The sequence below is a fragment of the Carlito syrichta genome, unplaced genomic scaffold, assembly GCF_000164805.1.
Source record: "Carlito syrichta isolate Samal-C Ts95f unplaced genomic scaffold, Tarsius_syrichta-2.0.1 Scaffold304574, whole genome shotgun sequence".
Taxonomy (NCBI): Eukaryota; Metazoa; Chordata; class Mammalia; order Primates; family Tarsiidae; genus Carlito; species Carlito syrichta.
Genome location: NW_007248670.1, coordinates 647,228 through 661,904, shown reverse-complemented (window position 1 = coordinate 661,904; position 14,677 = coordinate 647,228). Strand labels below are relative to the sequence as shown.

Sequence of the window (14,677 nt, the reverse complement as noted above, 5' to 3'; positions counted from 1 at the left end):
ATACAACTTCTCATATCATTAAATATTATTTTATATCATTTTTATTGCCTGTAAAGGATTCTCTGTGTGTCTATGTGTGTGTCTGTGTGTGTGTATGTACCACAGTTTTTAAAGAATGTAGTAGTGTAGGACTTTATACTGGTTCTAATTTCTTTGCTATTAAAAACAATACCAATACTGTGATGAGGCATCTTCTGGCTAAAACTTTGTTTATATTCAGGATTACAGTCTCTGAATAAGCTCCTACAAACACCAAGGTTCCTGGCATGGGGGACTCATTAATGCCACTTAGTCAAGTCTGGGCTTATAGAAGATAACAGATGTCTGAGGGAGAGACTAATGAATTCAGTTATGTACACATTAATCATGAGGTGGCACTAGAATATCCAAGTAGATATGTCCAGCTGATGCTCAAAGAAGTGGGATATACAGGTTTGTGGAATCACTAACATATTGATGATAGTGTAGTGTAGAGATGTAGTGGAGGTAACCAAGGGAAAGAATGAAGAAAGAGGAGAATGTATTACTATGGTAATGCTGCAGTATTTAAAGAGAAGTCCATTAAACTAGAAGAACAAGTAAAAAAGAAAGAAAATGGATAAAGGTAAAAGGGAAACCAGCAGAAGTTGAGGTGGAAGGATCATAATGTCCAATTTCAAGAAGTATTTTTGGAACTACCAAAACAATCACAACAAACTCCTAGAAAAGTGCACAAAGGTAGTTGAGCCCTTGCTAAAATTAACCCTAATGAGGTATGAATATTTCTCCCCAAACACTCCTGGAGTTCAACATACCCCAACACTACCACAATCATTGAAGTAACATGGTTTTTAAGCTCAACATTTCTATCATCCTCCCCAATTTCGTATTATGAAAATCCAAACAAGTATTCAACAATAAGTCTGTGGGACAGCATTATAAATTTATACTAAGATTTTTTATAACAGTAAACATGTCAACATTCACAATCTCAACCTCATTTTACAGATTTTCCAAAGTATCCTTTTCATAATCGGTTTTTTACAAACTTGATTTCATTTTTCCCTTCCTTTTTTTAGCCTCATCTAAACCCTCAGGGATTAAGAGCTTTTAGTCCCCAACAACAGTTTTCCACTGTTTCCAAATACCCCACTGCTCCACTTTCCCCATTTCTAGTCAGGGATTTCTCATGCAAAAAGCCAAGATATTATATGGGTGGGCCTCATATGGATATACAAGCTGAATTGTAGGAGATCAAAAGTATACTCTTATATCAGTCACACTCATCTGGCTAACAGAACATGCAGAGCTACTGGTTGCTTGGAGGGTGTTTTTAAAGATCAACTTCATTCATTATTCCTACAATCTTTAGTATCATTTCATACATTACAACTGCCTATTTTAAAATTATCTTCTTTCTTCTAGATCCACATTCCTCCCCTTCCAAGAAATTATTTATTCATTCCCTCTTTCTTTTCCCAGGTTTGCCAAAAGGAGTAGCCTTTCCCTTGCAGTTTTAATGTTATTTTATTGGGAAGAGGTATTAGAAAAAGATGGGAAGAAATCTCAACTCCTGTATATACAATCTTGCAAAGAGTATCACATCCATTCAAGAGTAACAAATTATACCAAATTTAAACTATGTACTGTAGATGAGTCACTCAACAAATACTTTTCATCACATGTGAAGAAGGATGAAGAGAAAAAAGGAAATGTGCAAACAACAGACACAGCACATAATGATATTCACCCCATTGCACAAATCATCATTTCCATCCTCTGAAGATTGTTTCTTTGTTCTAGTTCTCTCTTCCCCTGACATACAGTCTAATGTGACAATAGTACTGAATAACGTACAGTCTAATGTGACAATAGTACTGAATAACAAGACTGTAGACTCCAAAACATGCTATTTGATAGAAAATTCAATACTGCATATAAATAGTGTCATTTTTATTTTACTTTTAAAAATTGCCTGCTGGTTGGGTATGGTGGCTCAAACCTGTAACCCCAGCACTTTGGAAGGCCGAGGTGAGGGGACTACCTGAGCCCACAGGTTCAAGAACAGCCCGGGCAACTTGGCAAGACCTCATTTCTACAATAAATCAAAAAAATTAGCCGGGTGTGGTAGCACGCACTTGTAGTTCTGGCTACTTGGAAGGCTGAGGAGGAAGGATCACCTGAACCCAGCAGGTCGGTGAGTGTGCCACTGCACTCCAGTCTAGGCAACAGAGTGAGACTCCAACTCAAAAAAAAAAAACTGTCTGATTTAGTAGAGCTAAAAAAGTCTCTTATTCCAACATTGGCCTGATAAAAGTATACTTTCCTAGTACTCTTGTTATTTTCATTAATGTCGAATAAATGGAACATCTTTTTAATAATGACAAATTTCTACCAGCCTGCACTCTGCCTCAAATCTGGACTTACTACTCTAATCCCTCATGTTCTCATCCTCCTCCCTCTGAGAAATGGCTATGGTTTGGTTGAGAAACCCTCCCATGTGTCCTTAATAGCACCCTAACTTAATCCCATTGTAGCAACTCACAAAACAATTATCTGTCTATCTATCTGGATAGACAGATAAATGAACTGCAAGTTTCTTGAGAGCAGGAAGACTATGTCATACTCACAGTGCTTGGCACTAAGTGGATCTAAACAGAGAAGTCAGCATTAGCTCCCACCAGTATCATTGACCAGCATCAGTCAACTGCTCTACCAACACCATCCAAGACTTACACTACGGACTCCTGTACAGAGTCAACACAATTTCCTTAGAGGACACCTTGAGTCCTGATACTAACCATCTCCTTTGTGCCACACAGTATATACAGGTTCTGTTTAATTGTATTTCTTCAAAAATGCTATAAAGTAAAAATAATCATCTTCTTTTATCAAGAAAGGAGTCAGAACTCAAAAAAGATAGATTACTTTATCATGGCTATACAGTAAGCATTTGAGGAGAGATTCATGTTTTTGTCTATCTGACTGTAGATTGAGGCCGTTTATATTTTGGTATTCTGCCTCCTCGGTACCCATATTAAATCAACATGACTACATAATGATTTAAATATATTTTTCTTACCACATTCTGCAATGTTAGATACCCTGTGGGAATCAATACAATTAATTTGTGATTTATCTGGAAGACTATAAAGATGGTGGGTTAAGATTACATGTGCTAGAGTAAGACTGACTACTTGGATTCAAATATCGAGTTTGCTACCCACTAGCCATGTAAACTTGGAAAAATTAATTTCTATGTGCTTCAATTTGCTAAATCATAAAATAAGAATAGTAGTAGTCGCTATAGGGTTGTTGTGAAAAATAAATGACAATATATGAGAAGGACTTAGAGTAGAGTCTAGCATATAACAATGGTAATAATAATAGCTAGGATTATAGCATGGTTACAATATATGCTACCTTACCTTCTATAAGTATTAGATGCTATTATTTAATTATTTAAGTTTACATGAAGAAGTAGTTAATTTTTTCTATGCCTGTGGTGTAGTGCATCAGAATGACCTACGAGACTTCAAAAAAATACCAAAAGGCTCTGCACTCTAGAGACTAATCTGTGGGTCTTGGTTGGGCCTTAGAAATTATTCTTTTGAAAATTTCCAAGAGAATTCTCACTCCCTGAAATATGCTAGACTAGAGATCTTAAGACATTTCTGTTACATAACATCTAAAACTATTCAATAAAATAAAATCGGCCGGGCTCAGTGGCTCAGTCTGCAATCCCAGCACTTTGGGAGGCCAAGGCGAGTGGATTGCCTGAGCCCACGGGTTCAAGACCAGCCTGGGCAACTTGGTGAGATCTCATATCTACAATAAATAAAAAATTAGCCGAGCATGTTGGCGCATGCCTGTAGTTCTGGCTACTTGGAAGGCTGAGGTGGAAGGCTCACTGGAGTCCAGCAGGTCGACGCTGGAGTGTCCATGAGTGTGCCACTGCACTCACTCCAGCCTGGGTGGCACAGTAAGACTCCAACTCAAATAAAATAAAATAAAATAAAATAAAATAGCCATCTTCAATATTGTATAAGTCATAAAGAATGTAAGGGGAAACTTCTGACGTGAAGAATCAAGAGAACAGACAGAAAAGCAAGTAATGAAGCTGTCAGATACTCCTGGATATACATGGATCCAGCAACAAAGGCATAGGAGGGACTAAGAAAAAAAGCATAGACTTCCAGAAGTCAGATCAGAGACTATGAGACAAAGACAGGGCCCAAGAAGGATGACAACCCAGGAAAGGGTGAATTCGAACATTAAAAACACCTCAATGGCAAATATCAAGGAAAATTTACCTCTTGGTCGTAGCAAAGACATCATGAAGTTTTGGTGCCTGAATCATCTATACTATGTAGATGTTCCTAAAAATCAAAAGTGAGAATTTTAAGTTAAAACTTGAGTTCACAGATCCCAACTCCAAGCACACAGTAGAAGGAAATAAAAATCCTCCCTGGAGGAATGTACTGTGAACCCAAGCCTAAAGAGTTTCCATAGTTGCACAGGTTTCCAATTAAAAACAGAAAAATTACAAAACACACAAGTAAATAAGGCATTATAACAGTCAGAGAAAACAAACAAGATTTGTTGCAAAAGTTTCCTGCAAAATCTCAGATACTAGAGTTATCAAATATAGAAATTAAGTATGTTTCACAGATTAAGAGAAAAAGATGAACAAATCAAAAATACCAATAAAGCTCAAGAGAATATAAAAAATGAAAAGCCAAATCTGAAAAAAAGAACCAAACAGAATGACTAAAACTGAAAAATATTACAAGTAAAGTCAAAATGGAAGAGTTAAATAAGAATTAAACAAAGAATCACTGAATTGTCAGAAATGACAAAACTATCCAGATTTCATCCTATAATCACAAAGAAATGAGGCATATGAAAGAAAGGTTAAGAGCCATGGCAGAGAGAATGGAACAATCACTATTACAAAGATCACATTTTCTGATCACAATGCAATGCAAAAAGTCAATAAGAAGAAAAATGTGAAATTATCATAAGAAAAACTAAAAGCACCCCTCTGAATAATTCATGATTCAAAGAAAAAAATAGTAACAGAATTTTTTTTAAACTGAGAATGAAACAATAATGAAAACACTACATTTATAAAATACAGTAAAAGAAATACTCAAGAATGTAGTCCCAACAATACTTTCATTAGGAAAGAAGAATCGCTAAAAATTGAGCTAAATATCTAACAAAGAAGTTGCTAAGAAAAAACTTCTTCGCCAGGCTCAGTGGCTCAGCCTGTAATCCCACGCTTTGGGAGGCTGAGGTGAGTGGATTGCCTGAGCCCACGGGTTCAAGACCTGCCTGGGCAACTTGGCGAGACCTCATCTCTACAATCAATAAATAAATTTTAAAAAATTAGCCAGGTGTGGTAGCGCATGCCTGTAGTTCCAGCTACTTGGAAGACTGAGGTGGAAGGATCGCCGGAGCCCAGCAGGTCGAGGCTGCAGTGCACTCCAGGAGCATGCCATTGCACTCCAGTCTGGGTGACAGAGTGAGACTCCAACTCAAAAAAAACCAAACTTCTTCAAGAAAATAAAAAGGCAAAAGGAAAGATAAATATAAAGCATAAATTAATGAAACAGAAAACACACAATAAAGAGAATGATCAAACAAAAAGTTGGTTCTGTTTTTCTTTTTTTAGAGAGAAGGTCACACTATGTTACCCAGGGTAGAGTGCAGTGGTGCAATCATAGCTCACTACAACCTCAAACTCATGAGTTTAAGCAATCCTCCTGCTTCAGCCTCCTGAGTAGCTGGGACTATACAGGTATGTTCTACCGCATCAAGCTTGGTTCTTTGAAATGACTAATAAAATAACTCCAATGAGATCAAGAATAAAAATGATACAAGTTATTTAAAAATAAAAAAGAGAACTTAATAAATAAAGCAAAGATTAAATAATCTATTTTTTATTTTAAAAAACCTTTATTAATAACAGATTTGAAGACAAATGAATAAATCCAATTTAAAAATATATAACCCACTAAAACTAACCTAGGACATACTGATGAAACATATGGTTAAGTAAATTTTTTAAATGGGGAAGAAGAAATGAATATTTCTTACAGAAGAATTCCAAAGAATACATGTAGCTACTCCTCCCTCTAGGAAATGAAACTTAATTCCCTTGCCCTCACCCCTTGAGGGAAACTAGTGATTTAGTAACTCGTTTCCAAACAATTAAACAGGGAAAGGGAAAATTAATAATCTCACAGTGGAGAAACATGACATTCGCTATTTTACCAAGTGATGAAGGTTAATTTAACACCATCAGTGATGTCAAGGATATTACATGACTCCTGAAATGATGTGAAGAGAAGGGTACTTCCTCTCTATGGTATTAATCCCATAATCCCAGTCGAATCATAAGAAAAACATTAGACAAAGCCAGATAGGGAGACATTCTACAAAATGTGTGGCCAGTACTCCTCAAGACAGTCATGGTCACAAAAATAAGGAAAAACTAAGACAGTATCATAGATCAGAGGAGATTAGAGACACATGGCAATTAAATACAATGTGATACTCTGAACTGAACTCTGGAGAGAAACAAGATATTAATGGGGGGGAAAAGTTGAAATCTAAATAAAGTCTGAAATTCAGTGAGTTAATATCAGTTTCTTAGTTTTGACAAATGTATCATGGTAATGTAAAACAATAATGTAAGAAAATGGGTGAGGAGCACACAGGAACTCAATATACTGACTATTTTTGCGACTTTTCTGTAAATTTAAAATTCTTCTCCCAAAAGTGTTAAAAAAAAAAAATAAGAGAGACTAACCCAGGAAGACATGAAAAGACTGAATAACCCTATAGTTATTAAGGAAACTAAATCAATAGTTTAAAATCTTCTCCAAAACCATGAGATAATTTTGCTTAAAAGTACAAAATTGGTGACTGAGCAATCAACCTATGTAGAATTAATTCCAAACATAGGCTTTGTTTTGTGTTCTTGCGTAAGATTGCCTAGCGTTAAAGGTATATTGTTTAGTATTACAGAAAATAAGAAAATATAGGTAATCAAAAATGAAAGAAAAGCAAATTCAATCACAGTAATTTTTTTTTTTAATCTTAAAAAAAAAAACAACTGAGTTTTACCAAACTCAAAGAACAGACTATTTCAATCTTATGTACAAACTCTTCTAGTGAGAGGAAATACTACCCTACTCATTCTATGAGGCCAGTATAACTTTAACACCAAAACCAAACAGTATAACAAAAAAAGTCAATCTCACTTTTGAATACAGGCACAAAACAGTACATAAAAGACAGGTATTCCTTATTCTTCAAAACTCAACAAAGAAAATGAATTAATACATAACAGATATCCTTTGTTATTCCAACTCAGTTTAGTTACTCTGTAAAATGTAAATGTCAAATTGATTTTTAAAAATTCAGTATCCCTTGCTGTCCACATTCTATTTATTCTTCAAAATTCAGGAAGCAACAAGTTCCATGGTTCCCAAACCAGGCTACACAAAATCTGTCACACACCAAATACATTACTTCACAATTTCAGTGTTAAACCACACCACATTCCTTTCAATGATATCTTTCCTTGTGAACCCCAGTTTATGGTAGCTGCTATGACAGAGAGCAAGCACTGAGTAGAAATCAACATAGAACAAGAGATGAGGATGTCAATGTCTGATCTGATTCCAAAGCTTTGTGAAATTATGCATTATTCTGAGGTACACACGTATCCCATTAGCAATTGTGGTTGTTTACAAATAAAACAAAAATATTAGCCAGGCTTAGTGGCTCAGCCTGTAGTCCCAACTATCTGGGAGGCCAAGGTGAGTGGACTGCCTGAGCCTGTGGGTTCGTGACCAGTCCAGGCAACTTGGAGAGACCTCATCTCTACAGTAAATCAAAAACTAGCCAAGCGTGGTAGCATGTGCCTGTAGTTCCAGCTACTGATACAGAAGGATCACTGGAGCCTAGCAAATCCACGCTGGGGTGGCTATGAGTGTGTCACTGCACTCCACCCTGGACGACGAAGACTCCAACTAAAAAAAAATTACTTTTTTTGTTGAATTTACATATATTATTTTTTCAAATAGCTAATGAGTTGTAAGGACATAAATACTCATTAACTTGTTTGAACCTAACTAAAAAATGTAGCAGTTAGTATTTCATTAACTTAAGGGCACCATGAACTGGGAAAGTTGGGGACTCTCTGAAATAGTTATATAACATTATATCTCTCACTATTTGAACTAGAAATTTGAAAAAGTGTAGATAGTGGAAGATACTTGTATCAGCAAACTGAATACAGTAATGAAAAAACAATTTATATATCTCATGACCAAGCTGAATTTATGTCAGAAATACAAGCACAATTTAACATCATAAAGAAAAAAATATAATTCACAAAAATTAACAGATAAAAGGAGAAAACCCAAATGATCATCTCACCAGTTTAATTAAACACAATATTCCTGATAAAATTTTTGGAGAAATTTTACAAAGAACCTCCTTACTTTATTTTTTTATTTTTTATTTTTTTTCATTAATCAGTATTTTTTATTATGGTTTTGTGGGGTACAGTTAAGGGTTAGGTGTACAATGACGTTTCATTCAGGCACCCTGTAGATAAGAAGTGTTTTCCCATCCCCCGACAGATATTTGCTACTGTTAATCCCATCCCCCTCCCCCCCATAGTTTCCCAGTACCATCCGTCATTTTCTCATAGTATTGCATTGGATGTTCAAGGTCCATTATATGAGTGAGAACATGTGATATTCGGATTTTTGTTTTTGTGAGAGGTCACTCAGTATTATAGACTCTAGTTCCATCCAGGTTGCAGCGAAATTCATGATTTTGTTCTTTTTTATAGTGCGTAGTATTCCATCGTGTATATGTACCACATTTTTTTAATCCAGTCCTCTTTTGATGGGCAGCATGGTTGTTTCCAGGTTCTTGCTATTGTGAACAATGCTGCGATAAACATACGTGTGCAGGTATCTTTTTTATAGAGTGATTTGTGTTCTTCAGGGTATATTCCCAGTAGGGGGATTGCAGGGTCATATGGAAGGTCAATTTTTAGAGCTTTTAGGAATCGCCACACTGCTTTCCACAGAGGTTGCACTAGTTTACACTCCCACCAACAGTGTAGAAGTGTTCCCTTTTCACCACACCCTCTCCAGCAGCTGTTATTTTTTGAGTTGTTGATAATTGCCATTCTGACTGGAGTTAGGTGGTATCTCAGTGTGGTTTTGATTTGCATCTCCCTGATGATTAGTGAACCTCCTTACTTTATAAAGAGTATCTAGAAAATACAGAAAATATTGTAGACAACTGTGAAATATTTGAAGCATTTTAAAAGTAGAAACAAGACAAGGATATCCATCAATCACTACCTCTATTCGACATTGTACAGGTCTAGCTAGTAAAGTAACAGGGGAAAAAGGTAAAAGAATAGGTATGAAAGAAACAAAACTTGGGCAAAAGACGGGAAAAGAGACAGTGGATGATCAGGCATGGCAGAATTTTGTGGACCAGGCCTGAAAGTGGCATACTTCTACTCACATTCTACTGAATAGAACCCACTAACATGGCCATTTCTGTTGCAAGAAAGATAGAAAATACAACCTAACTCTGTGTCCAGGAAGAAGAGGAAATTTTCATTGTATATATAGTCACCTTCTGCCACAAACCAAAATGGAAAACAATTTGATATTATTTGAAATTGAATAGCCGGGCCGGGTGGCTCAGCCTGTAATCCTGCGCCTTTGAGAGGCTGAGGTGAGTGGATTGCCTGAGCCTGCGGGTTCAAGACCCGCCTGGGCAGTGAGACCTCATCTCTACAATAAATCAAAAATCAGCTGGGCGTGGTAGCGCATGCCTGTAATTCCGGCTACTCAGAAGGCTGAGGCGGAAGGATTGCCGAAGCCCAGCAGGTCGAGGCTGCGGTGGCCGGGAGCGGCCACTGCACTCCAGTCTGGGCGACAGAGTGAGACTCCAACTCAAAAAACAAAAAAACAAAAAGAAATTGAATATGTATATAACCCATAACCCAGCAATTCTACTTCTAGGTAGAGATACTTATGCACATGTATACCACAAGACACATAATATTTATTGCACAATTGTTCATAGTAGAAAAAATAAAACAAAGCATGTCAAACAACAACACAACAAATTATCATATATTCATCACAAAATAGTACAAAGTCATGAAAATAAATGTCCTACAGAACAACATAAATTAATTTTAACAACAAAAGAAAAGATAAAGGCAGATATTAGAAGAATGCATATAATGTACATGCATACTTCATTTTATCACACTCTGCTTTATGTACTACAAAGACCCTGTGTTGTTGTTGTTGTTGCTGTTGTTTTTACAAATTGAAGGTTTATGGCAACCCTGAGCCAAGCAAGTTTATTGGTACCATTTTTGCAGCAGCATATGCTCACTTCATATCTGTGTGTCACATTTTTTCCCAGTCTGTGGGCTGTCTCCCTGCTCTTTTGATGGTTTCTTTGGCTTTGCAGAAGTTTGTCAGTTTGATGAGGTCCCACTTTTCTATCTTATCTCTTATAGCATGGGCACTTGGGGTTTGCATCAGGAATTGATTGCCCATTCCAATTTCCATAAGGGTGTCTCCTGCATTTTCTAAGGTTCTTATAGTTTGAGGTTGTACATTTTGCTCTTAGATCCATTTAGAGATGATTTTTGTGTATGGTGATAGGTAGGGGTCTTGTTTTAATCTTCTGCATATGGTCAGTCAGTTTTCCCAGCACATTTACTGAATAGGTTCTCCTCTCCCTAGTGGTTGGTGGTGGAGGTTTTGTCGAAGATGAGTTGGTTGAGAAATTGAGGGTTTGTTTCTGGAATCTCTACTCTGTTCCATTGGTCTACATGCCTATTTGTGTACCAATACCAAGCTGTTTTGATTATTGTAGCTTTACAATAAAGTTTGAAGTCTGAAAGTGTGATACCTCCTGCTTTTTTTTTTTTTTTCTCCTGAGGATTGTTTTGGCTATTCGAGGTCATTTATGTCCCCATATAAATTCCTATATTGTTGCTTCCAGGTCTGAGAAGAATACTGCTGGTAATTTAATGGGAATTGCATTAAATCTGTAGATTGTCTTGGGTAGGATGGACATCTTAACAATGCTAATTCTTCTAATCCATGAGCATGGAATATTTTTCCATCTGTTTGTGTCATCTTTGATTTCTTTGAGCAGTGTTTTGTAGTTTTCATCATAAAGGTCTTTCACGTCTCTGGTTAGGAAGATGTCAAGGAATTTCAATTTTTTTTTTTTTGGTAGCAATTGTGAATGTGATTGTGCTTTTTATTTGAGTTTGTTTATTGCTGGTATATAGAAATGCAACTGTCTTTTGCACATTTATTTTATACCCTGAGACTTTGCCAAAGTCCTTTATCAGTGCAAGGAGGCTTCTGACAGATTCTCTTGGGTTTTTGAGGTATAGAATCATGTCATCTGCAAAGACAGATAACCTAACTTCAGCTTTTCTTATATGGATTCCCTTCATCTCCTTCTCTTGTCTGACTGCCTGCTTAGGACTTTCAAAACTATACTGAACAGGAGAAGTGAGAGTGGGCATCCTTGTCTTGTTCTGGTTTTCAGGGGAAATGGTTCCAATTTCTGTCTATTTAGCAGTATGCTGGTTGTGGGTTTCTCATAGATGGTTGTTACTATTTTGACGCATCTTGCATATATGCCTCGATGTTTGAGGGTTTTTACCAAAAAGGGGTGTTGGTTGTGTGATGTCAGAAAGTCCTCCATTTCCTTTAGATTTTCAAGTTTGTTCCCATACAAATGTGCCTAGTAGTCTCTGATAATCTTTTATATTTCATTGGGGTCAGTTGTGACTTGATCTTTTACATTGCTGATTGTGTTTATTTGGGCTTTTCTCTCTTTTTCTTGGACAGCCTAGCTAGGGGTCCATCAATCTTGTTTATCCTTTCTAAGAACCAGCTTTTTGTTTCGTTGATTTTTTTGTATTATCTTTTTGTCTTCTATGTCCTGAATTTGGGCTTTTATTTTGGTGATCTGGATTCTTCTGCTGAAGTTAGGGCTTTGGTATCCTTGTTTTTCCAGCTTCTTTAGGTGACTTGTTAGGCTGTTAACTTATGATTTCTCCATTTTCTTCATATGTGTTCATAGAGATGTAAAATCCCCACTTAGTACTGTTTTCATGGCATCCCAGAGTTGTTGATAAGATGTTTCCTCATTTTCATTTGTTTCCAGGTATCTTTTAATCTGTTTTGATTTCCATGTTGACCCAGGAGTTGTTTAGCATCATGCAATTTAGTGTTCATGTTTTGGGGGAACTTTGTTGGTGCTAATATTTATTTTTATCCACTGTGGTCTGAGAAGGTGCATGGCACTATTTCAATCTTGTGGAATTTGTTTACGCTTAATTTATGGCCAAGGATGTGGTTGATCTTAGAATAGCTTCCATGTGGTGATGAGTAGAATGTATATTCCATGGTTGTTGGGTGGAGTGTTCTGTAGGTATCAACTAAGTCCATTTGGTCAAGTGTCACATTGAGGTTCCAGATCTCCTTGTTGATTTTTTGTCTTGATGATCTGTCTAGGGTTGTGAGTGGAGTATTTAAGTCCCAAGTTATGACAGTGTCAGGGTCAATATCTTTTTTAAGTTTACTTAGAAGCTGTTTTATAAAAGTTGGTGCTCCTATGTTGGGTGCATATATGTTTAGGATGAATATTTCTTGTTGATGGATGGAACCTTGTATCATTATGCAGTGACCTTCAGTGTCTTTTAAATTTTTGATAGCTTAAAGGGTATTTTGTCTGATATTAAGATTGCGAGTCCTACTTTCGTGTTCCATTCGCCTGAAATTTTGTTTCCCATCCTCTTACTTTGAATCTGTGAGTGCCCTTTCTGATGAGATGAATCTCCTGGAGACAATATATTGTTGTCTCATGATATTTTATCCATTTTGCCATTCTATGTCTTTTCAATGGTGCATTTAGTCCATTCACTTTCAGGCTAATTATTAAGATGTGAGAGTTTATCCTTGTCATGAGGTTCTTATAGAGTTTGTTGTTGCTGCTGTTTGTTTGTTGTCTTTCTTTTGATTTTTGAGTTGATTCATGTGTGCTTTCAATCTTTTTCCTGCATTCTTGGGAAAGGCGATGTAGTTCTTTTTTTCCTTTCTTCTGTGTTTAATACTTTCTTAAGTGTTTCTTGTAGAGCTAGTCTGGAGGCAGCGTAAGCTCTTAGGGATTGAATGTCTGGGAAGGATTTTAATTCTCCATCCCTGATGAAGCTTAGCTTAGCTGGGTAGGTAATTCTTGGTTGAAACAGTTTATCTTTTAAGTACTTTGAAGACTGGGCTCTAAGCCCCGCTAGCCTGAAATGTTTCTATAGATAAGTCTGCTGCTATTCTAATTGGTCTTCCCCAGTAGGTAGTCTGACCTTTTTCTCTTACTGCCTTTAGGATTTCTTCTTTACACCTACTTTGTATAGGCAAATTACTGTGTGTCAAGGAGTTGGTGTTCTCATTTGTTGTCTTGCAGGAGTTCTCGAATATCTTGTGTTTGAATGGTCGTATCACTGATGTGATGAGAGAAGTTTTCTTGGATAAGTTCATGGAATGTTTGTTCCACAGTGGTCTTTATCTCTCTATCTGCCTCAGGAATTCCAATTTATCTTAGGTTCGGCCTCTTGAAATAATTGCTCATTTCTCAGAGGTTTTGTTTTGTCTTTTTAAGCTTCTTTTCTATATTTTTAACAGTTAGGGTTAGTTCCATATTTTGGTCCACGAGCTCTAAGATTCTCTCTTCTGCTTGGTTAATTCTGCTTTCCATGCTTATCAGTTTGTTATTTATTTCATTCACTGTATTCTTTATTGCTGTTATCTCAGTTATCAACTCCTTCATTTTTTCCTCTTGTCTCTCCTCAATTCTATTTATTCTCTCTATTAATCTCTTGATATCTGGGTTTGTAGTTTGAAACCAATTATTCTCAGGGCTCTTCATTGTTTTTGTTCTGCAGTCTGTATTCTCAATAGCTGACCTTCCAGAGATCTGTGTAAGACCCATAATCTTCCTTTGGTTTTTCTTCATTTGTGTAGCTTTTCCCCACACACACCCCTCTTTTTCTTAACCTCTTCTTTAATTCTGTTGTTCAGGGATGGAGGGGTACCTTTTACTTCTGTTTGCTCAATCTCCTATTCTTTATTATGTGGATCCTCTGACCTTGTTCAGTTCTGAAGCTGGACTATGGGTGGGGGGGGCTATACTTTTGCAGTTTTGAGATTTAATTGAAGAGGAGCTGTGATTCAGAAACTATCTGCAGATCCCAGTATCTGCTGACAAGTGTATGGGCCCCCTAGAACCTACTTCCCACTGCCTTACAATCTGTGCATGCAGTAGGGGTATAGGTTTGCCCCCTGAAAGCAAAATGAGGTAAGAAAAAGGAAAAGAATGGAAAAAGAAAGAAGGGAGCCTAGAGGAAGGTGGAGAGAGAGAAGAAAAGGGAAAACAGACAGGCATACCAAGTAACAAATGAAAAGAGACACAAAGACAGAAAAAATAAACAATTTTTAAAATGACAATCATACAAACACAAAAACCAACAAAAATCCCCCTACTGATGTACTCTCCCTCAAAAATACCCATACACAAACAGGATATCTAAAAAAAAAAAAAAAAAACA

At 36.6% G+C, this 14,677-nt stretch overlaps 1 protein-coding gene across 8 annotated transcripts in view; it reads right to left on the bottom strand.

The window, feature by feature from the left end:
• Positions 1-14,677, bottom strand: part of NCOA1 (nuclear receptor coactivator 1) — a 204,873-nt gene that overhangs the window by 170,198 nt on the left and 19,998 nt on the right. For 4 of the 8 annotated variants that reach the window (XM_021713489.1, XM_021713490.1, XM_021713483.1 and 1 more), the window contains exon 2: positions 4,293-4,358. The exons of 2 other annotated variants lie outside the window; for them this stretch is intronic. In XM_021713489.1, the coding sequence (XP_021569164.1) occupies positions 4,293-4,317 (25 nt within the window). In that variant the 5' untranslated portion in view covers positions 4,318-4,358. Of the gene's footprint in view, positions 1-4,292; positions 4,360-14,677 lie in introns of those variants that run through there. 2 more of the 8 variants (XM_008060277.2, XM_021713487.1) reach the window with 1 other exon arrangement.